At 48.0% G+C, this 21,521-nt stretch overlaps 1 protein-coding gene across 1 annotated transcript; it reads left to right on the top strand.

The window, feature by feature from the left end:
* The first annotated feature begins 816 nt into the window (after positions 1–816).
* RPS4X (ribosomal protein S4 X-linked) lies at positions 817–5,998 on the top strand. Its single transcript, XM_026485825.4, has 7 exons — positions 817–883; positions 1,795–1,872; positions 2,393–2,573; positions 2,976–3,073; positions 4,371–4,542; positions 5,102–5,259; positions 5,827–5,998. Exons 1-7 carry the CDS (start codon positions 881–883, stop codon positions 5,926–5,928), a joined length of 792 nt encoding a protein of 263 aa, XP_026341610.1. The 5' UTR covers positions 817–880; the 3' UTR covers positions 5,929–5,998.
* The last annotated feature ends 15,523 nt before the right edge of the window (positions 5,999–21,521 follow it).

The raw sequence follows: 21,521 nt of genomic DNA, 5'->3' as shown, positions 1-21,521 counted from the left end.
TGCGATTAGATCTAAGTTTTAGTGAGATAACCAGATGGTCTCTAATGTCTCCTCTCTTCCCTGAGACTTTACGCCAAGTGCCAAAAGTGTGGTCCAGGAAGTTAGGGGCAGGGTGCCAAGGTTCAAGCAAGGATCCTACCCTCCTGCCCCCTACATTCCACCCTCTCTGGGATCTGGGGGAGGCAAGAGAGAATAAAAATGTTGGATCTTCCTGGGGCGCCTGGGTGGCTCAGTCGGTTGAGCCTCTGACTGTTGATTTCTGCTCAGGTCATGATCTCAGGGTCATGGGATCGAGCCCCTCATTGGGCTCCGTGCTCAGCACGGAGTCCGCTTGGGATTCTCTCTCTCCTCTCTCTGCTTCTCCCCCTGCTTGCTCTCTCTCTCAAATAAATAAACATCTTTAAAAAGAAATGCTGGTTCTTCCCAACTTACAGTATGGGCAGTTTGGCTGACTCAAGAGAACTCGGAAAAAGGGACAGACAAAATATGTTTAAGAATTAATATTAAGTATCTATTAAAACATATTCTACTGATTTTGCAATGTTGTGTACATGGGACTTTAAGTAGCCTCACTTTGCCCCGTCCTCGAAGGAAGGGACCATGTCTAGCTCACCTTGTATTTCCAGCGGCTAACACTGAATCACGCGCACCAGAGGCGCTTGGCAAATCGTAGTTGGGGCGGGGGCTGGGAACCAGAGGGAGCGGATTGCCCAAGCTTCGGCCCTACGACCTCCCACCAGCAGGTGGCAAGATAGAATCCCGGTGCTCTGGGAAAGGGCGGAACTGGGCGGAGCGTTTGAGGCTCCGGCGCGCGCAGCCTCCGACCCTCTTTTCTCGGGTACCGGAAGGAGGCGGTCCTCTTTTCGTGCCTAGCGCAGCCATGGTAAGGAGGGTTCTTCGCGAGCTCTCGGGACCCATCAGCTTCCATCCTCCCAGGGCTAGGGCTCCCCGGGGCTCCGGGGTTCCCGCAGGGGGTGGCCCGGCGGAGGCGAAGGCACTGCGGCCTGCGGGATGGCCCAGGCGGGCTCGAGGGCGAGGGCCAACGCCGGCCCTGGAGGAGGGGGGGAGATCGGTGCCGCTGGCGGGAAGGCCTCGGTCTCTGGTCCGGCCACGCCCGACCACACATCCTGTGACCCTAAGAGGAACGGCTCTCTCCGGCTGGAGCTGCGCGGGTGGGCCGGGCGGGCAGATGATGGCCCCGGGGCGGGTAGGTGCCGGGTACGCTGGGCCGAGAAGCGGTTTTTTTTTTTTTTTTTTTTTTTTTTTTTTGGCGCGGCCTGACTTGAAGTAGTGGGACCGGTAAGCATGTGTACACAGCGTTAAAATGCTTCCGCGTTTTAAAGTGAAAGCGGCTCTCAGCTTGCGGCCTTAGATTACGAGGGAGCAGCTCTTGGCACGTGGTTTTGCTGAGGGCAGGTGAATCTCCGCACTAGACACTTTGTAGCGAGGTGGTGAAGTTGGGAAAACTTTTACCATGTGATTGACTAACCAGTAGCAGCACGGGTTGGGCTCTTGGCCATTTCGCCAGAACAGTTTCTTGGAAAAAACAGCTTCGGGAAGCGGACACGCTTCTAAGCGGTAACTTCGACAATACTTAGAACAGCCCTCAAAGATCGTGATTACTGATCTCTGTCCGGGGGCGGGAAGAAGGGGATTGTAGTCGATGGAGCCTATAGTATTGGCTAGATAACTGTATGCCTTTGCTTCTGTGCGTTTTGTCACGGCCCTGCACTTTTTAACGCTGTACACATTTTGCTGGAGAGGGAATAGTAACACCCTGAAATTCTCCTTCAGGCTCGTGGTCCCAAGAAGCATCTGAAGCGTGTAGCAGCTCCAAAGCATTGGATGCTGGATAAACTGACCGGTGTGTTTGTAAGTATCATATTGAGAGCATCTAGTACAAATTGTAAGTACCTTAAGGGACGCTTTCTTTTTTCCAGTTTTATGGCCAGTTAGTTGACATGTTTGGGGGACGTATTTTATACTCCTTTATGTACCAGGCATCCCCGATTCCCATATCCATAAGTTACTTGCAGACAGGACTATGGGAAGAGTGTTCTTGTCTTCCTCTCTTTTTGAAGGCCTTGTGCTACCTAGCTGCACCCCACCTCACTCTTAATAGCTCTGCCTCATTCCACAAACCATATAGTACACTTACATGGACTCCGAACTGAGATGTTCCTAATGGGCCTGGACCTCTGAAAGGGGAAAATGCTATAAAACTTTCCGGTCTGGAATAGTTTTGCAAGTTTTGAACACCTCTTGTTTACCCAAATTCAGGTGCTGATGGACAGTCTGGTGTCTAGTTAATGGTCTCAGGACGTGGGACGCGGGTTTGAGTGAATCCCAACATCAGTTTAAGCTCTTTTTTTTTTTTTTTAAATCATTACAGGCTCCTCGCCCATCTACTGGTCCCCATAAGCTGAGAGAATGTCTCCCTCTCATCATTTTCCTAAGGAACAGACTTAAGTATGCCCTAACAGGAGATGAAGTAAAGAAAATCTGTATGCAGCGTTTTATTAAGATTGATGGCAAGGTCCGAACTGATATCACCTACCCTGCTGGTTTTATGGGTAAGTGGTTAGTGGTGGGCACTTGGTGCGGGCTCCTTTTGGTTTTCTCTTCCTCTCCAAAATGGCAGTCGTATTGAATATTGGTAGGCTTTTTAATCAGTCACAGAAGGAAAGCGTGACTGACCTTCCCTTTCAGTTTCTTTACTAACCTAGTGTGGGGCTGTAAATACTCCAGAATCATTCCTCAAAACCGAATTTCAGTTCACCTTAAGTTTTACATGTTGTAAAACCAGGGTTTTGGAACATTAAAAGATTGACTAGCTGTCATCATTAGTCTTGGGAATTCTTGTTGGTATTTGAAATGGGGAAGCATGGGGGGGGGTTTTCTTCTAGTGGCATGGTTGTTACTCAGCATGGGGTAGTGGGGCTGTATAGTAACCTCAGTTACTGTTTTGATGTCAGATGTCATCAGCATTGACAAGACCGGGGAGAATTTCCGTCTGATCTACGACACCAAGGGTCGCTTTGCTGTTCATCGGATTACACCTGAGGAGGCCAAGGTGAGTGTTTCAAAAAGGCTGGGTCTCCATTCGGGAAAGTTACTTTTCTGAGTGAGAGCCTGGAGTGAGTATGTGGGCTGGTCCATTGCAGTGAGGTAGGTAGATTAAGATTACTTAACAATCCTATACCTGGAAATAGCCAGTTAACAGTTCGGTGGGGATCTGTTGTGTGTGCAGTTTTGTCACGTTATTAAAAGTCCCAATAGTGGCATCACAGTTTGTTGATGGATATCTTAACTGATCCCCTGTTGAAGTTAAAACCTTCAACAGATGGTCTTATTTTATGGCAGAAAAAAAATTGGTTTCACAGTGGTTTCCAGGTTGTCTTTTAGAGGCAAGGAGAGTGATTTCTAGGAACATTTATTAGTGCCTGAAGTATGGGTCCTTTAAGTATAAGGGACCAGAAAACCAATACTAGTCCAGTCTGATTGGCCCTTGGTCATGTCTCCCTCTGTGGGTCTAGCTTTACTCTGGGGGAAAGGAAGGGTGTTAGTGGAGGAGACTGGTCATCCTTGGGGCATTTGTTTGAGCTAGTTCCCCCCAAAAAAGATTACAGATATTGATTACTTAATCCAGTTTGTTGCAGTGGTTTTACACAAAAGTTTAAGGCCCCTTGAATTATTGGCTATAAATGAAGGTTAATTCAATTGGGTGATTCAGCTCCTAATTTCCTTAGCTGCCTTGTTATCAGCAGGCTGGAGGGCATGTCCAATGGCATCAAGGTGATTTGATTTACTTGGGGGAGGTCAGGGAGTGAAAGTCCAAGGTCGAAATGCTTTGTGTGAAATGTTTGTTGATGAGGGGAACTGGTAATACAGTTGCACTTTGTGAGACTAAACTCAGTTGTGTGATAGCCGCTAAGAGGCACTTGTTAGGGGGCCAATGCATGTAAGTTGGAAGAATTCAGGGGACCCGTGAGGCTGAAACAGCCTCGGGAAAGAAGGGTGATCAACCCATGCACGGAAGGAGTCCCCCTGTTGTGGGATGTGGAGGTCATAGAGCCTTTGATCCCTTGGACTTGAAAATGGGGGTGATGGAGTGTGGTACAAGGAAAAGCCCGAACAGGAAGACTGCCCTAGAGAGGGACAGCATAAGAGAAATTTATGGAGGGTAGGAAGTAAAGTCCTGGACACCGTTCTGTAGTTTGGGAAACCAGCGTTCCTGCGTAGGGCTATTGCCTTTAGCTGCTACTTGCGTTCTTAACGCAGTGACTTGCGGTTTCGAAATTAGTGTTTTCATACATTCTGGAGTGTGGTGCATGTGAGCTAAACTAAATGTGGCTAACTTATGCTTCCAGTATAAGTTGTGCAAAGTCAGAAAGATCTTTGTGGGGACAAAAGGAATCCCTCATCTGGTGACTCATGATGCTCGCACCATCCGCTATCCTGACCCCCTCATCAAGGTGAATGACACCATTCAGATCGATCTGGAGACTGGGAAGATTACTGACTTCATCAAGTTCGATACTGGTAAGCAGCCTCAGTGCTACCTGGGCACTCTTAATTTTGTTTCTGGGCATTTTCTTTAAAGCCCAGGTATAAGAGCTGTTCTTTGCTCTTCTTCTCCCTCTCTCTCATGTAATCAAACATTAGGACTTGCACCATGCCCGGGTACAGGGTTTGGTTTTGTTTTGAGCCCTCTTAGGTGATTCCGATGCACATCTCATTAGCAACCGGAGCTACAGGTCTTTTGATGGAGGAAGGGGGCAGCTCATTTTAAGAAACGTGCGGGGAATGTGTAGAACTTGATGGTGTGTCATTGTGGCGTGGCTTTGGGGAAGTGTAAGGGGTTGGACAGGTTTCTCTTGGGTGGAGGGTAGAAACAAACACCCAGGTATAGTATAGTATGTTCACTTCCAGAGGCCCAAATGCTCAGAATACTCTGGATGGATTTTTCGGTGGGAGGGGCAGATCCTGAGAGAGCCCTGAAGGTTCTTGCTTGGCTAACCTAGCCATAGAAGTAAATTCAAATGGGGGAAATGACTTGTGTTTCAGGCCTGGCTCTGAGCAGATGATTCCTTCTCCCTAGGTAATCTGTGTATGGTGACTGGGGGTGCTAACCTGGGAAGAATTGGTGTGATCACCAATAGAGAGAGACACCCTGGTTCATTTGATGTGGTTCACGTGAAGGATGCCAACGGCAACAGCTTTGCCACCCGGCTCTCCAACATTTTTGTAATCGGCAAAGTAAGTCTGGGTCCGTCCCCCGCCCCCCCGGTCCAGGGAGATGGGTGGATGCAGATACGGCTAGGGGCGCAGCGCCCGGCTCCCGGCTGGCTCTTCTGATGCTAGTGTATTGCGTCTTCTGGGGTCGGGCCCACACACAGCGGGGCCGGGGCAAACCTGGGCTTTGGCAGTGTCGCAGAATCCGCGGGGGGACCTGATCACCTTGCTTGGTGAGAATTGCCAGTGATGGAGTGAATATGCCTTATACTTAAGTTTTTCAGTTCATGCCTGTGGGGGGGCGGGGCAGTAGTCCGCCTTGGACGCTACTTGAATAGTTTTAAGTCGTTAACTACAAAGGGCATTACAGTTTACATCTAATATGTGGGCAGCAAGTGTAATAGGGTGACCCCGGCAGCCCGGGCAGTGGATATTTCTGCTAAACTGGCATCTAAATGTCCTAAGACTGCCTGGCTGTTGCTAAGCTCTCGGGCCTGTTTCTTTAAATGAGATGACAGATGTCACATGTCCCAAGCTGCCAGTGGGAGTTAGTGTGTGGTGGGTTGTAATGCTCCTTGTTTTCTCCTACAGGGCAACAAACCATGGATTTCTCTTCCCCGTGGAAAGGGTATCCGCCTCACCATTGCTGAAGAGAGAGATAAGAGACTGGCGGCCAAACAGAGCAGCGGGTAAAACGGTCCCTAGGTGACGTGGTTGGAAGTCTTCGTTACTTACTGAATTAAAGGTCTTACAGCACGCACGATACATTGTCTCTGTGGTGTTTGTTGTGGTTTGGGTTGGGGTCTTGTGTTCATTTACAGTTGCCTACGATTTGACTTAGAACATGCAGGGTAGATTGCCTCCTCGGGCAGGCTTAGGCATTCTGTGATGTAGGGTTTCCTTGCCCTTTTTTAGGCTGGACTCTTGGGGGCGGGGGGAAGGGCACACCGGGCTTGACAAAGAAGGAGCAGCAGCTAACCCAGGAGTGGAGAGAGCCAGGGGAGCCCAGAGTGTTGGCCAAGAACTCATCTGCCCTATTGACTCTTCATTTCAGGGGGAAAAAAAATCAGTGCTCTCCTTCCTCTGGTCTTCATTGCACTGGCTCATCTGTTTTTCCCATTCTTGCCCAGCTTGATCTCACCCAGGGTGGAAACCTCCAGCTGTGGACATGGTCATAAATGTATGGGCTCTTGGTGTTAGAAAGCTATGCACTTACTTGGACTTAGTCTAATGTCTCCAGCTGCCACTGCGGTCCTCACCTCCATTCTTTGGGGATTGCAAAACACTATCATGTAGAAAGGCAACTTGTTCCTGCTTCCTGGAATGTGTAGGGTCATGTCAGGCTTGCTCACCAATCTTTAAGATGAATTTTTAGGGAGGAGCAGAGGGAGAGAAAGAATCTCCAGCAGACTCCTGCCCAAGCATGGAGCCCAATACCTAGTTCATTCTCATGACCCTGAGATATGTCTTGTGCCAAACCTGGAGTTGGTTGCTCAACCAACTGAACCATCCAGGTGCCCCTTGCCCACCAATCTTTAAAGATCTATTTTAGAGGTGGGGCAGAGGAAGGAGAGAATTGGCCAGCAGAGTCCCTACTGAGCACAGAGCCCGCCCTGGGGCTCTATCCTGGGACCCAGAGATCGTGAACCTGAGCCAAAATCAAGAGGTTTAACCAGTGGAGCCACCCAGGTGCCCTGCCCACCAATCGTAATGATTGTTTCCCTTGCTCTCTTGTTCCTGTTCCCCTAGAAGATGTGTCTTCTGCTAAAAACAAAACAAACCACCTTTACCTCCTATAGCAGGGCTTATCAACCTTTAAGCTACTGGTGCAGGGAACCTGGGGTGGCTGTCCCGCGTGCTGCGTGCTGTTAGCATCGCTGGCCTCCAACCACTAGATGTTAGCGCATGCCTTCCCGTTCTGCCAAGTTGTGATCCAAAATGACTCCGGACGTAGCCAGATCCTCTTGGGGAGTAAAACTGCCTTGTGTTAAGATCCACTATCCTTGGGGTGCCTGGGTGGCTCAGTTGGTTAAGCGTGTGTCTTCTCAGGTCGTGATCCCCGGGTCCTGGGATGGAGCCCCACATTCCCACATCGGGCTCCTTGCTCAGTGGGGAGCCTGCTTCTCCCTCTCCTACTCCCCCTTCTTGTGTTCCCTCTCTCGCAGTCTCTGTCAAATAAAATCTCTTAAAAAAAAAAAAAGAACCACTATCGTACAGATCTGCTGTGTCTCACCATCACTTCTATTTAACATCTTGTTGCAGAGACCAAGCTTCCTAAAGGATCCCACCGTGACAGGTTTGACGGTCAAACACCGTTTCGGACACCTTTATCTGAGGCGTGATGAGCCCGGGGGGAGGGTCACTTTGCATGTTTAACTGGGCACGGGGAATGGTCCTCCTGGTGCCCAGGTCTGTGGCCCGACAGAGGGAGGCCTGCCGAACATCTGGCTGTGGCTTGCAGTGTCTCCAGCCCTGGCTGGATCCTGGGGCTGGAGTCGGGAGCCGCAGAACGCTGATTTGTCCACCGAGCACGGAGCGAACTAATCGCTCGGCTAAAGCCCAGGAGTCTCCCAAGCCGACACCGGGCTTCTCTGCCTTTCGCACTGCAGACCCAAAGCACGACTGGCTGGGGCTTGAGAGCAGTTGAACCTGGGGCCTCGAGACCTCAGCTTAAGCAGGAGAAAGGGCATTTCTGCAAGGACAGGGTTCAACTGAAACACGGCAGAGAGGGGTGTGCAAGTGGGCCTGCCAGACGTGTTGCTCCCTTGTGGTTCTCTTGTCAAGCGTGGAGCTCAGACAGGCGGTTCTGATGAGGAGCCAGGCCACAAGTAATCTTAAAAGTGCCCCTGGAAAAATAGGCCCGTGAGACAGCGAAAGGCCCAAGGGCAGGAGTCCCTCAGTACTGGTGGATTCTCTTGCTGCCCCCGCTGCCGCTGCTCGCCGCTGCTCGCCGCTGCTCGCCGCACTCGTGGCAGCCTCGGCTCAGCAGATGATGGGAATTATTTGAATTTTAGCTAAGGAACCAAAGCAAATGTGGGGGAATGGGAGGCCTCCCGGCTGGTTCTTTCCACACGTGCAGTGGTTTCCTAGCTGCCTCCCCAGCCAGCCATCTTGCACAATGGGGGAATTGGGGAGTTTGGCTGCCGTCTCCTCACAGCACCAGGATTTTTTAAACTTTTTTTTTATGCTTCTACATAGAAGTTTGCTTTTTGCAGGCTTTTAATTCCAGTGAATATGAGTTACCAGAGTTATAGTAGTTTCAGGTGTACAATATAGTGATTCAACAATTCCACACAGCGCCTGCTGCTTAGCACCCACTGTGCCCCTTAATTCCCATCGCCTATTTCCCCCATCCCCCCGCCCACCTCCCCTCTGCTCACCAGCAATTTGTTCTCTAGACTTAAGAGTCTGTTTCTTGGTTTGTCTCTCTTACTTTTTCCCTTTGCTCATTTGTTTTGTTTCTTAAATTCCACGTATAAGTGAAATCATGGTATTTGTCTTTCTCTGACCGACTTGTTTCGCTTAGCATAATACACTCCAGCTCCATCCACGTCGTTGCAAAAGGCAAGAGTTCATTCTTTTTTATGGCTGGATAATATTCCATTGTATAAATATACCCCATCTTTATCCGTTCATCAATCGATGGACACTTGAGCTGCCGCCATATCTTGGCTATTGTAGATAACACTGCTATACACAGAGGGCTGCACGTAACCCTTTGAATTCGTGTTTTTGTATTTTGGGGGTAAAGACTCAGTAGTTCAATTGCTGGGTTGTAGAGTAGTTCTAGTTTTAATTTTTTGGGGAGCCTCCATACTGATTCCAGAGTGACTGCACCAGTTTGCGTTCCCACCCACAGTGCACGAGGGTTCCTTTTTCCCCACATCCTCGCCAACACCTGTTGTTTCCTGTGTTGTTGATTTCTCTGACAGGTGTGAGGTGATAGCGCATTGTAGTTTGATTTGCATTTCCGTGGTGGTGAGTGATGGTGAGTGATGATGAACGTCTTTTCATGTATCTGCTGGCCATCTGGATGTCTTTGGAGAAACGTCTGTTCGTGTCTTCTGCCCATTTTTTAATTGGATTATTTGTTTTTTGGGTGTTGAGTTGTATAAGTTCTTTATAGATTTTGGATACTAGCCCTTTATTGGATATGTCATTTGCAATTATCTCCTGTTCCATAGGTTGCTGATTGTTTCTGTCACTGTGCAGAAGTAAACAACCTTTTAAATGTGTTTTGTGTGGTTTTTTTTTTTTACTTGTTAAACTAACACAGGAATTTTTTTTTTCAACTAGCCCTAACGTGAGGAAGATTTCTATTCTAAGAACCAGGTCATACAGGTGCACTTCGCCAAAGCAGCCTGTATATCATCAGACTTAGCTACGGGTTTCCAAATAAAATGGCATGTGTCTTTGTGGGGCTTTCTAAGGCTTCCCATTTCATTCATAAAATCTTAGATCTTGGGGCGCCTGGGTGGCACAGCGGTTGAGCGTCTGCCTTCTGCTCAGGGCGTGATCCCGGCGTTGTGGGATCGAGCCCCGCATCGGGCTCCTCCGCTGGGAGCCTGCTTCTTCCTCTCCCACTCCCCCTGCTTGTGTTCCCTCTCTCGCTGGCTGTCTCTATCTCTGTCAAATAAATAAATAAAATCTTTAAAAAAAAATCTTAGATCTGGAGGAAACCTTAGAGATCATTTCAACAGGGAGGCAGACAAATGATATTGAGATGAAACTGATGAAGCAAACAGACCTTTACTGGGTTTGGCTTACTTCCCTTGTGCCCTCAGTGGGCTGGGCCTCGTGCTTTAATCAGAGAGCAGCACAGCACAGCTTTGAGAACAAAAAGAATACAAATGGCTAGGACTGATGTAGTACTTTATAGTTTACAAGAGTCGTCTTGATTTTTTTTAAATATTTTATTTATTTATTTGAGAGAGAGAAAGATAGCAAGAGGGAGAGCACGAGTTGCGGGGGAGGCAGGCTCCCCGCTGAGCAGGGAGCCCGATGAGGGACTCCATCCCAGGATCTTGGTATCGTGACCTGAGCCGGAGGCAGCCGCTTAACCGACTGAGCCACCCAGTTATTCCCCAACAGTCTTCTTGATTTCTTGTTATCCAAATCCCATGTTCTTGCTGCTAAACCAGATGTTAACAGAAAGAATGATATCTCCCCACTGCCTCCTGTCCCATGCCAGTCAGTTCTATCCATAATCTTCCCCATCTCATGTCATGGCAAACTGTCTTACCAATTACTCAAGCCGAACACTTTGGACATGTCCTTAATTCCTTAATTCATCTCCTTTTCTCACACGCCACATGTAATTTTATTAGAAAATCCCATTGGTTCTACCTTCAAAATATATCCAGAATCTATACTTGCTGATATTTAGAAATTATTGTTAATTTTTTGTGAGATAATCATGAAAACTTTTTCAGAGATACATACTGAAATATTAGTAGAAGAAATGACAAGCAATCTGGAATTTGCTTTAAAATAATCTAGTGAATGAGGAAGATCAACAAAACAAGATTGGCCATATACTAATAATGTTGAAGCCGGGCAATGGTTATATGGGATTCATTATACTAGTGGTCCTACTTCTGTATATGTTTGACATTTCTCATAATAAACTTATAAAGGAACAAATAAATAGTATGGTGTCTGTCCTCTCTGCCACCCCAAATGATACTGGACCATTTTTTAGAGATTTTATTTATTTACTTGTCAGAGAGGGAGAGAGAGTACAAGCAGGGGGAGTGGCAGAGAGAGAAGTAGGCTCCCCGCTGAGCAAGGAGCCCGATGCAGGACTCGATCCCAGGACCCTGGGATCAGGACCTGAGCCAAGGGCAGCCGCTTCACCGACTGAGCCACCCAGGTGTCGCATTATTGGACCATTTTTTACCACCTGCATTGCTAGCCCCCTAGTCCGAGGCACCAACAATCTTGTGTAAGTTACAGATTATGGTATTAGCCCCCGACTGGTCTCTCACTTCCATCCTTGCCCTTCTACAGTCAACTCAGCAGCCAGACGGACCCTGTTTAAAGTGTGTAAGTCAGGGGGTGCCTGCCTGGCTGAGTCGGCAGAGCACGTGACTCTTGATCTAGGTGTCCTGAGTTCAAACTCCATGTTGGCTGGCCACAGAGATTACCTAAGTAAAAAAAAAAAAAAAAAAAAAGTTTAGACAATAAGTTGTGTAAGTCAGTCGGGTCACTCCTCTGCTCACAGCCCCTGAATGGCTCCCATCTCACTCAGACTAAAAGCCACAGTCATCATAAGGCCCTACAAGGCACCCACAGTCTGGCCTCTCACCTCACCTCCTGCTACTCTCGCCCTGACTCAATCTGTTCCACCCACACTGCCCCCTGCTCTTTTGTGAACACAAGAGGTATTCTCCTCTCTCAGCACCTTTCACCAACTCCATTTTAATGTATGTAGTTTCTATTATGAACGTTTTCAAATATATAGAAAAGCCAGAAGAGTACTACGGTCATCACCCATATTATAGATAGCAGCTAGATTCAATAATTAACACTGTGCCATTTTTGCTTTATTTCTCTATGGAGATAGATATACACAGACACACACATATCCCTATTTTTCTGAACCCTTTGAAAGTAAGTCACAGACATCATGACCTTGGGTTCCTAGTGCCAAGAGATGGCAAGTGCCGGCTGTCAGGGGCTCCACCCAAGGGGTTAATTTCCATTTTACCTTGGGTATGAACTAGATAAGAGAGATGTTATCTTTTCAGGCAGGACTTTTCCACCCTGAATCAGGGGAATCCACTCATCTGCCCAGATTTTGGGGCTTAGAAAATTCCCCAAACCCAAAGATCAATCCTAAAGTTCAAGGAGAGAATGAAAAAGAAAAAGGTTTGATTTGCTCAGACAGGAGTTTGTGGGTCAATTTTCTCTACCATTTTGGCTGTGTTTTTTTTTTTTATGGGAGAGAGAGCCCACACAAGCCTGTGGAGGGGCAGAGGGAGAGAGAGAGAGAGAATCTCCAGCAGACTTCCTGCTGAGCGTTGAGCCTGGGAGCCAGAGCCAGACGCAGGGCTCTGCACGGGGCTCGATCCCAGCACCCCAAGACCATGACCTGAGCCAAAATCAAGAGTCTGTTGCCCAATTGACTGAGTCACCCAAGTGGCCCTACCATTTTGGCTTTTGAGAATGTTGTACTGTTTATTTTTTTTAGAGATTTTATTTATTTGAGAGAGAGAGTGAGAGAGCTCGAGAACAGGATGAGGGGCAGGGTGAGGGGCAGAGGGAGAGGGAGAAGCAGACTCCCCAACGAGCAGGGAGCCAATAGCAACAACAGCAACAACAGAAAGAAGAAACTTTCCAAGAGCCAACAGCTTTCCAGTTTTTTCCTGGGGTTTTCCTAAGGACATGCTCATGTGTTTTTCTTAGCTGCTATAGCAACTGTGAACACGTGTAGTCAGTGGTGTGCTGGTAAATGTGTAACAACCAACTCTAAAAAATGTGTACACCTACATGGTTTATGGTAAGTTTCACTGATACGAAGGATGTATAACGCAATCTACAAATAATAATGAAATAGGCAATACTCTTTATTGTGAATTCCATATAGCCAGTTGATTCTCACAGAATGCTTTCTTTGATTTTTGCCAAATTCTTATAGCCGTATCAATCTATGATTACAGTTACAATAGACCAAGAGATGTAGTTCTGACCAAAGTGTTGGTTGAGGGGCGCCTGAGTGCCTCAGCAGAGAGCCCGCTTCTCCCTCTCCCTCTGCCTGCCGCTTCGCCTACTCGCGCTCTCTCTCTGTCAAATAAATAAATAAAATCTTTTAAAAGAGTGTTGATTGATACTTGGGTCTGCATTAACAAAGGAGACAAAAGTGAAACAACAAAGACATTCCTAAGAACTTCCGTCATTTGTCAACGACGTGAGCAACTTCTTTGCTGAATCAGATAACAGTTTTCTTTTTTTTTTAATTTCTTTTTTTTTAAAGATTTTATTTATTTATTTGACAGAGAGAGACAGCCAGCGAGAGAGGGAACACAAGCAGGGGGAGAGGGAGAGGAAGAAACAGGCTCATAGTGGAGGAGCCTGATGTGGGACTCGATCCCATAACGCCGGGATCACGCCCTGAGCCGAAGGCAGACGCTTAACGACTGCGCCACCCAGGCGCCCCCAGATAACAGTTTTCGAATGCGGAGAGAATATCTCCTTAATTTTTTGTACTAGTCATAATGTAATGGCTACAAGACACAAGGCACTTGAAGTTTAATCTGCATTTTAACACTTTCCCCATTGCTTCCTTAACTCTAGACCATCAAAGAAATGATTCATTAAGTCCTGATTGTGGTGCTTGCCAATTTCAAGCTACCACCGTGATGTCAGTGAACAGGGAGCTGGAGGAAATGCGCGGCAGCACACCATTACATAGCGTTTCCACCGCATGTGTACGATGCGCGTGAATAACCTCAAGTGCTTAGAGATAATAGTCAAATGTAAAATAATTAGGAAGTAATGAGCATTTGATATTTATTTATTACCTTTGCATTTAGTATAATTTGCTTAATTCTAAGCGTATATATTAACATTTAACTATAGTTTTAATATTGATATTTTTTACATTTCTAATAGTGGCTGTTTTTAGCAAGTGGCTCAGAAAAGTCCTGAAAATGTAACAGTTGGCTCTCATGAGCTGGTAGGAGCCAGTTCCAGCACACCATGTGGACCATGCCATGAGACCCAGCTGGCTGCCCTGGTCCTGTGGAGTGTGCCTCCTCACCACCCCGGACACGTGCCCTCCTTCTCCATCCTCTCAGCCACCCGTGCCATGGGTGACTTCCTCTCCTCCCACCCAAGTCTCTCCACCACACACTGCAGCCCAGTTCCTAGAGCCCAGCTTGAATTGTGTCACTTCTACTTCAAAACCTCTTGTTCAAAAGCACTGCCTAGGGGCCCCTGGGGGGCTCAGTTGGTGAAGCATCTGCCTTCGGCTCAGGTCCTGATCCCAGAGGTCCTAGGATCGAGCCCCACATCAGGCTCCCTGCTCAGCAGGAAGTCTGCTTCTCCATCTCCCACTCCCCCTGCTTTTGTTCCCTCTCTCGCTCTCTCGCTCTCTCTGTCAAATAAATAAATAAAATCTTAAAAAAAAAAAGAACTCATCCTTTTTTTCTCCCTCCTATCCCCACAGTGGTTCTGTTTCTGTAGTCCCTGATTTTCTCTTAGGCCTTCAAATTTACATTGCTCCCATCTCTCTTCATATTCTTTTTTTTTTTTGAGATTTTATTTGCTTATTTATTTATTTAGTTAGTTAGTTAGTTAGAGAAAGAGAGAGAGTATGAGCACTGGGAGGTGCAAAGGGGGAGGGAAAGAGAGAATCTCAACCAAACACCATGCTGAACCCGGAGCCTGACGTGGGGCTTGATCTCACCACCCTGAGATCATGACTTGAGCTGACAAGAGTCAGACACTTAACTGACTGAGCCACCCAGGTGTCCCTCTCTCCATATCTTTTTTTTTTTTTAAGATTTTATTTATTTCTTTGACAGAGAGAGAGACAGCCAGCGAGAGAGGGAACACAAGCAGGGGGAGTGGGAGAGGAAGAAGCAGGGTCCCAGCAGAGAAGCCTGATGGGGGGCTTGATCCCATAACACCGGGATCACGCCTTGAGCCGAAGGCAGACGCTTAACGACTGCGCCACCCAGGCGCCCCTCTCCATATCTTTTTGACACTGTTTTCTTCCAGGAACTTTTTCCACTCTCCCATCCTTCAGGTCTCAACTGAGATCTTGTTTCCTCAGGGAAACTTCTGGGAAGGTCAGGGGCCCTCAGTACTCCCTGTCTCTGTTCTTCCCGTCCTAGAATCTACCGCACTGTATTAAAATGGCCTATTTAGGGATGCCTCGCGGGCTCAGTTGGTGGAGCACGTGACTCTTGATCTCAGGGTTGTGAGGTCAAGCCCCACATTCGGCATAGAGCTTCCTTAAAAAAAAGTTGTCTATTTAATTGTCTGTCTCCATCAAGAGTCTGAGGTCCATAAGGCTAACCTTGCTCACCACCGTAATCCCCACTACGTAGCCCAGCTACTGGCGTGTTGTGGGTGGTGAACAAAATGAATGAATGAATGAGGAAGAGGCACATCCTGCAGTTTCCCCACAAACGCTCCCCTCCATCTGTCTTGTTTCCTCGCTGTTTCCCCGCGTACACCTTGTACTTCTTCACTTCAAAAAAAAAAAAAAAGAAGCCAAAGTTTTTGCTTGTGCTTAAGGGGACAAGGTCAGAAAATGTCACCTTCTGAAATTAGAACTAATAGAATCAACATTGAATAGATGAAAGCAGCCATCTGCAAAATAATCCACTTTCAGGGTTGGTTTGTAAATGTGGTACCAATGAGACAAGTGCGCTTCTCAGGTCTCTATGGTGACCAGCATGTTGCCACAGGCTGGAGGTCTGCCAAATATAAAGGAAGTGATAATGTCAATCAGTTGTAACCTGATTGTTAAAGATAATGCTGTATAAGCAGGGGGCCCTTGTGTACGTGGGGTCTTGAAAAGACTTGAGCCAAGAGCAATGCATTTTCCGTGCGTGATCATCAACGCACGCTGCGTGCGGTCTTTTACAGTTTACAAAGGCTCTCCAGGTGTTACCTCAATGAGTCTCCGTGACGCCCCCCCCCCCCGCCCGTGGACCTTAACCATCACTGTACAGATGACGAAATGAAGTTCGCTTCATTTGAACTTCATTTTTGAGATGAATCAACTTACTCTAGCTCTCCCCCCCCAACACACACATTAACACCTGCACCTTCACTAGGCCCACAGAGCATGAGATGGTTATGAACCCAAGGAAAGAAATACCCGTAGTGCAGAGACAGAAAGTTCTTGCCATGACCAGTTGGTTCAACTGGCCACTTCGGTGCATTCTGATTCTGTGCTCTCAGGTAGCAGCTTTCAGCTTTGAAGAGTTTTGGCTCAGGGCCTTGGACCCCCTGAAGGGAGTGAGGGGGGAGCAACGGGGGACGACTGCAGCCAGGCTGGTCTCTTGTTCATTCAGCAGACACTTATTGGACAGCTACTGTGTGCCCAGCAGTGCTAAGAGCATGGGATACAGCGGTGCGTAAGGCACAGAGGCTCCTCACCAAGCTGATGGCCTGATCACAGGAGTGTGACAAGTAAATACAGTCATCCCCCCCTTATCTTGTTTTGTAAGATTTTTATTTATTTATTTGTCAGAAAGAGAGAGAGAGGGCACAAGCAGGGGGAGCAGCAGGTAGGGGGAAAGGCAGGCTCGCCGCTGAGCAAGGAGCCCGATGTGGGACTCGATCCCATGACCCTGGGATCACGACCCAAGCCAAAGGCAGACACTTCACTGACTGAGCCACCCAGGCGTCCCTATTCCCTCCTTATCTGCAGGGGATACGTTCCAAGACCCCCAGTGGACACCTGAAACCAAAGCTAATACTGAGCCCTATACGTATACGATGTTTTCTCCTATATGTACGTATGATAGAGTTTAATTCATAAAGAGACCCAGTAAGAGATTAACAGCAACGATGAATAAATAGAACAATCATGACAATATTCTGTGATAAATGTTATGTGAATGCGGTCTCTATCACCCAAAATACCTATTTGTGCTGTATTCACTCTTCTTGTGATGAGGTGAGATGATAAAATGTCTACATGATGAGATGAAGTGAGGTGAATGCCGTAAGCACTGTGACGTAGTTAGGCTGCTGTTGACCTTCTGATGCTACGTCAGAAGGAGGACCATCTGCTTCTAGACCATGGTTGACCTTGCGTCACTGAAACCACAGAAAGCAAAAGTGCAGATAGACTTCAAATGCGGTGTGATAGAGGCTCTAAAAAGGGAGCACGGGGTGCTCTGAGGGCCCACGGAAGAGCCATCTACAGTGGTCTTGGGGAGGGTCTGGGCAGGCTGCCTGAGGAATCGATGCTTGAACTGATACTGAAAGGGACTTAGCAACACAAAAAGAGGTTGGAGGAAGCAGGATGGGGAGAGAAAAACTTAACAGGGAGACAGATTGAGAAAACTGGGGGGGTGGAAGTGTGTGACAACCAAAGGCAAGGGAAGAGAGGTGGGGGGAGTTGTGAGAAGTGCGGCTGGAGAGATAATCATAAAAACCAAATTAATATAATCGTAATATATAGTACAATTTAACAAGATCCATGATGTCATGAATCATGATTATTAATCATTAGTTGATTAAATCAATAATAATTTATATGGCTGGTACCAATGACTTTATACTTCTCGGATCTAACTGTCAGTGAGTAATTAAGACACCTCAGTGTGGGGCTCGGGGCTCAGCACGCTACACACACCCTCACAACCATCCTACCACGGAGGAACTGTTAGGTCCTACTGTGCAAGTGAGAGAATTGCAGGTCAGAGAGGTGACGAGTGTACCAAAAGTCACACTGGCTGTTGTGTGGCTGGTTTGGCATCAAGACTGAAGTTTAATATAAGCTCCAGAGCCCATCCTGGAAAATGGCTTGCTTAATATTAAGCACAGGGCTTCATCAGAGCTGTATAGGAATTTCGACTTAATCCTAAGAAAAACAAAGAAATCAAAAGAGCTTTGGGCAAGGAGGAGACACCCAGATTTTGTTTTAAAGAACTCACCCTGGGGGGCGCCCTTGGCTCAGGTCATGACCCAGGGTCCCTGCAAGGAGCCCTGCACTCAGCAGGGAGTCTGCTTCTCCCTCTCCCTCTGCCCCTCCCCCTGCTGGTGCTCTCTCCCCCTCTCTCTCTGTCTCAAATAAATAGATAAAATCTAAAAAAAAAAAAAGGAAAGAACTCACCCTGACTGTGGGGTGAAGGATGGATTGGAAGGGGGAGAACAGAGGCAGAGATGGCAGGGGGAAGGCTTTTGCCTTTGCTTCACCTCTCTGATGGTTGTGGCTTGGACTAGGGCGGTAGCAGCGGGGATGGAGAGAAGGGAGTAGATTCAGGAGATAGGTAGGAGGTAACATTGGTGCCCTGGTGCCTGATGGGATATGGGGAGTGAAGGCAAAGAAAACCTGAGGAGGACTACCGAGGAGTTCCGGCTTAAGCTGATGGATAAATGGTGGAGCCATTCATCGAGAAGAAGAAGAAAAAGGAACACGGAAGGGGGATGAGGTTCTGAGGAAGAAGACACCCACAGACTTCACACTGCAGGTGGAGCACAAAGTCCATGAGAGACACTAAGCCGGAGAGATGGTTCTAGAGTTCAGAGACGAGATCCGGACCAAGCGTCAGGATAAAGAAGGCGATTCCAGTTGTGGAGGGATGAGGTCTCCCAGGTGTGCAGGGTGAGAAAGGCAAGGGCACCATCATTTGCAGGAGGACGAGTGAAAAGGCTCTGTAGGGCACCGCAGAGGGTCTCCTTGCTTTTCTGGGAGGAGAGAGCCGGTAAGCCTGAGATGGAGTTGGGACTTCAACTCTATGAATGGAAAGGACCTTTGGAAGGTACGCAGTTCAATCCTCTCACTTAGAGATGCTTCCCCAAAGAGGGGCACTGGGCAGCCCCATTGCCAATTTGAGCACTCATGGACTTTCCAGTGAGGGTGAGGGCTTGGGGCTGCCTCTCTACCCAGGACAAGGGCTGCTGAGAGCCAATGCCTCTCACTCAGCCTATCCCCGTTCCCCTTGGGATACGAGGATCTCACAGGGTTTGAGCCAACAGTTTGAAGAGACAGTATAGTATCATGACTAAGCATAGGGTCTTCGCAGCAAGACTGCCTGTGTTCAAGACCAGCATTCGCCCCCTGTTTGACGGTGGGCAAGTCAATTCACTCCCCTGATTCTTACCTCTCCCATCGGGAAAAGGGGTTTGTTTTGAGGATAGAATGAACTAGAACATTCCCTGGCAGGTAGTAAACTCTATATCTGAGTAAACTCAGGTAATCAGAACGTTAGCTGCTCCTGGCCAAGAAGAATGGGTCTGACCTATTCCAGTTTCCAAATCTGTATTCTCCAGGGCCTGATTGCTCAATAAACATGCTTAAGGCATTCAAAAAGCGGGAACAACAACAAAAGTGTATGGGGAAAGAATATGACAGTTGATATTTCAAAGGTCTCCATCAAAGTAGTCATCACAGGAAATATCAGAACTTTGTTGGACTTTCTTCCCCTTTTTACAGTTTGGTACAATTTTTACTCTGAATCACCTAATGATAAGTGGTAACATTAAGTGTGGAGTCGGGGGTGGGGGTCAATCCACTCTTTTCAGTACTTAAAGCCTCTGAGTCACAGTCTCAGATAATCCCATTAGAGCCTTTCAACAAGCCTGCAAAGGAAATGTCATTCATATTCTTCTTTGTGGAGGTGGAAAATAAGTCTCAGAGAGATCAAGAACAGACATGGGACCGGATGGGAACCCAAGCAGATGCTGTCAGAGCCTCCCGTGTAGTGGGGGGATTGGATGGTTCATGGTCCTGGGAGGAGGTTCCTTGGCATGGGCCTCTTTGTCCCATGGAAGAGGAATTCGTGCTTTCGTGCAAGAAGGAAGGCAGTTAAGGGGGCCCTAGTGGAGCGATTCGGGCCCAAAGGCAAAGATGGCTCTTGAGGCCTTCTGGAAAGACCCCTCCTTGAGGGCCATATGTTCGCAATCAGTGTGTATATGGCCAGAGTTGGGGGGGGGCTGTCTTGGCCAGTGGCCAAGCCAGATGTTTGCTGTGTGACTCCTCATAGCACGGAGCTCAGTCAACCCGTCGCCGTGCTGGGAATTTGTAGGCCATAGTTATGACCAACGTTGTCCCGTAACTGAGAATGTTTCAGAGGTCCTCTGGGCCAAGGCTGGCCCAAGGCAGAACCAGGGAGGTGGGACAGCCTCCCATCCCCTCACACCTCCCTGTTGGGGCCCCTTTCTTTGCACATGGCTTTCTTTTTTTTTTTTTTTAAAGATTTTACTTATTTATTTGACAGAGATAGAGACAGCCAGCGAGAGAGGGAACACAAGCAGGGGGAGTGGGAGAGGAAGAAGCAGGCTCCCAGCGGAGGAGCCTGATATGTGGCTCAATCCCATAACGCCGGGATCACGCCCTGAGCCGAAGGCAGACGCTTAACTGCTGTGCCACCCAGGCGCCCCTGCACAGGGCTTTCTTTCCTTTATACTCTCTCCATGCCCAAGTGCTCTCTGTCCTCCTGCAGCCTTCCCCACCCCAGGACTTCCACTAAGGCCCGCCAGGCCATTGGCTTCATTTCCTCCCCCTCCCACTTGTTGTGAAGAATGAGCCCCTTTGCCCCTCTATTTTTTTAAAGTAAACTCTACCCCTAATGTGGGGCTCGAACTCACAGTCTCGAGATCAACAGTGATATGCTGTATTGACTAAGCCAGCCAGGCGCCCCACCCCCTTTCCACCTAACAAAACCCCATTCATGCTTTACAATCCCTAATCTTGGCTCTGCTTCAACGCTTCTCCAAGGTCCTCAGAAAGAGAGGGACAAGAGGGCATGTGCTCAGGGAGCACCTACTCTGTGCCAGCTAAGTAACCGGGGGCTTTAAATCCCTCCCCTCATTAAATCGTCACTACAGCCCTGTAAGCTTCTGCAGGCGAGGGAACCTGGGTTCAGAGATGGCAAGCAACTTGCCCAAGGTCACACAGCTGAGAAGGGCAGGGGTGTAGCTCAGTCTAACTCCTGAGTCCCTATGCACTTGAACTCTCTCCAGTTCATACCTCTTGATCACCCCTGACTCCTCTCTTTTTACCCCACATGTCCAATCTGTCAGCAGATGCCATTCATTGGCTCTACCTTCAAAATATACCCAGAATCCACCATGTCTCACCATCTCCTCAGGTGCCACCCTGGTCTAAGCTCCCAGTATCTTTCACCTGGATTGCTGTAACAGTAATAGCCCCTAGCAGCACTCCTGCTTCATCCTTGCCCCTCACCATCCTTCCCCCACACGGTCTATTCATTACTCAGAAGCCAGAGAGATCCTATTGAAACACATGTACAAATCCTGTGTCTCCACCTCAAAATCCGGCAACGGCTCTCGCTTGGCTTATAGTACCCATCCCTATGTTGGCCCACATGGCCCGCGTGGTCTGTCTCTGCCTCTTTCCTAGCCCTCTCTCCCTTGCTCACTCTGCTCCATCTAGATGGGACTCACTGCTCTTCCTCCAACATACCAGACATGCTCTTGCCTCAGTGCCTACTGTTTCTTCTGTCTGGAACATTCTCGGAAATCGGCATGGCTTGCTGCCTCATTTCTGTCTTTTTTTCATTTGTTGTTTTTTAAAAGTTGTATTTATTTAATTGAGAGAGCGCATAAGGGGGGGCGCGGCAGAGGGAGAGGGA

Source organism: Ursus arctos, chromosome X, assembly GCF_023065955.2.
Source record: "Ursus arctos isolate Adak ecotype North America chromosome X, UrsArc2.0, whole genome shotgun sequence".
Taxonomy (NCBI): Eukaryota; Metazoa; Chordata; class Mammalia; order Carnivora; family Ursidae; genus Ursus; species Ursus arctos.
The sequence above is the reverse complement of the archived record's forward strand: the minus strand, read 5'-3'. Positions and strand labels throughout refer to the sequence as shown.

What these genes read in the sequence shown, in the direction of transcription:
- RPS4X (XM_026485825.4), top strand. An exon ending in ATAAACTGACCGGTGTGTTT is followed by an intron (nt 1,873 to 2,392) that starts GTAAGTATCATA and finishes AAATCATTACAG; the next exon opens with GCTCCTCGCCCATCTACTGG. An exon ending in CTTCATCAAGTTCGATACTG is followed by an intron (nt 4,543 to 5,101) that starts GTAAGCAGCCTC and finishes CCTTCTCCCTAG; the next exon opens with GTAATCTGTGTATGGTGACT.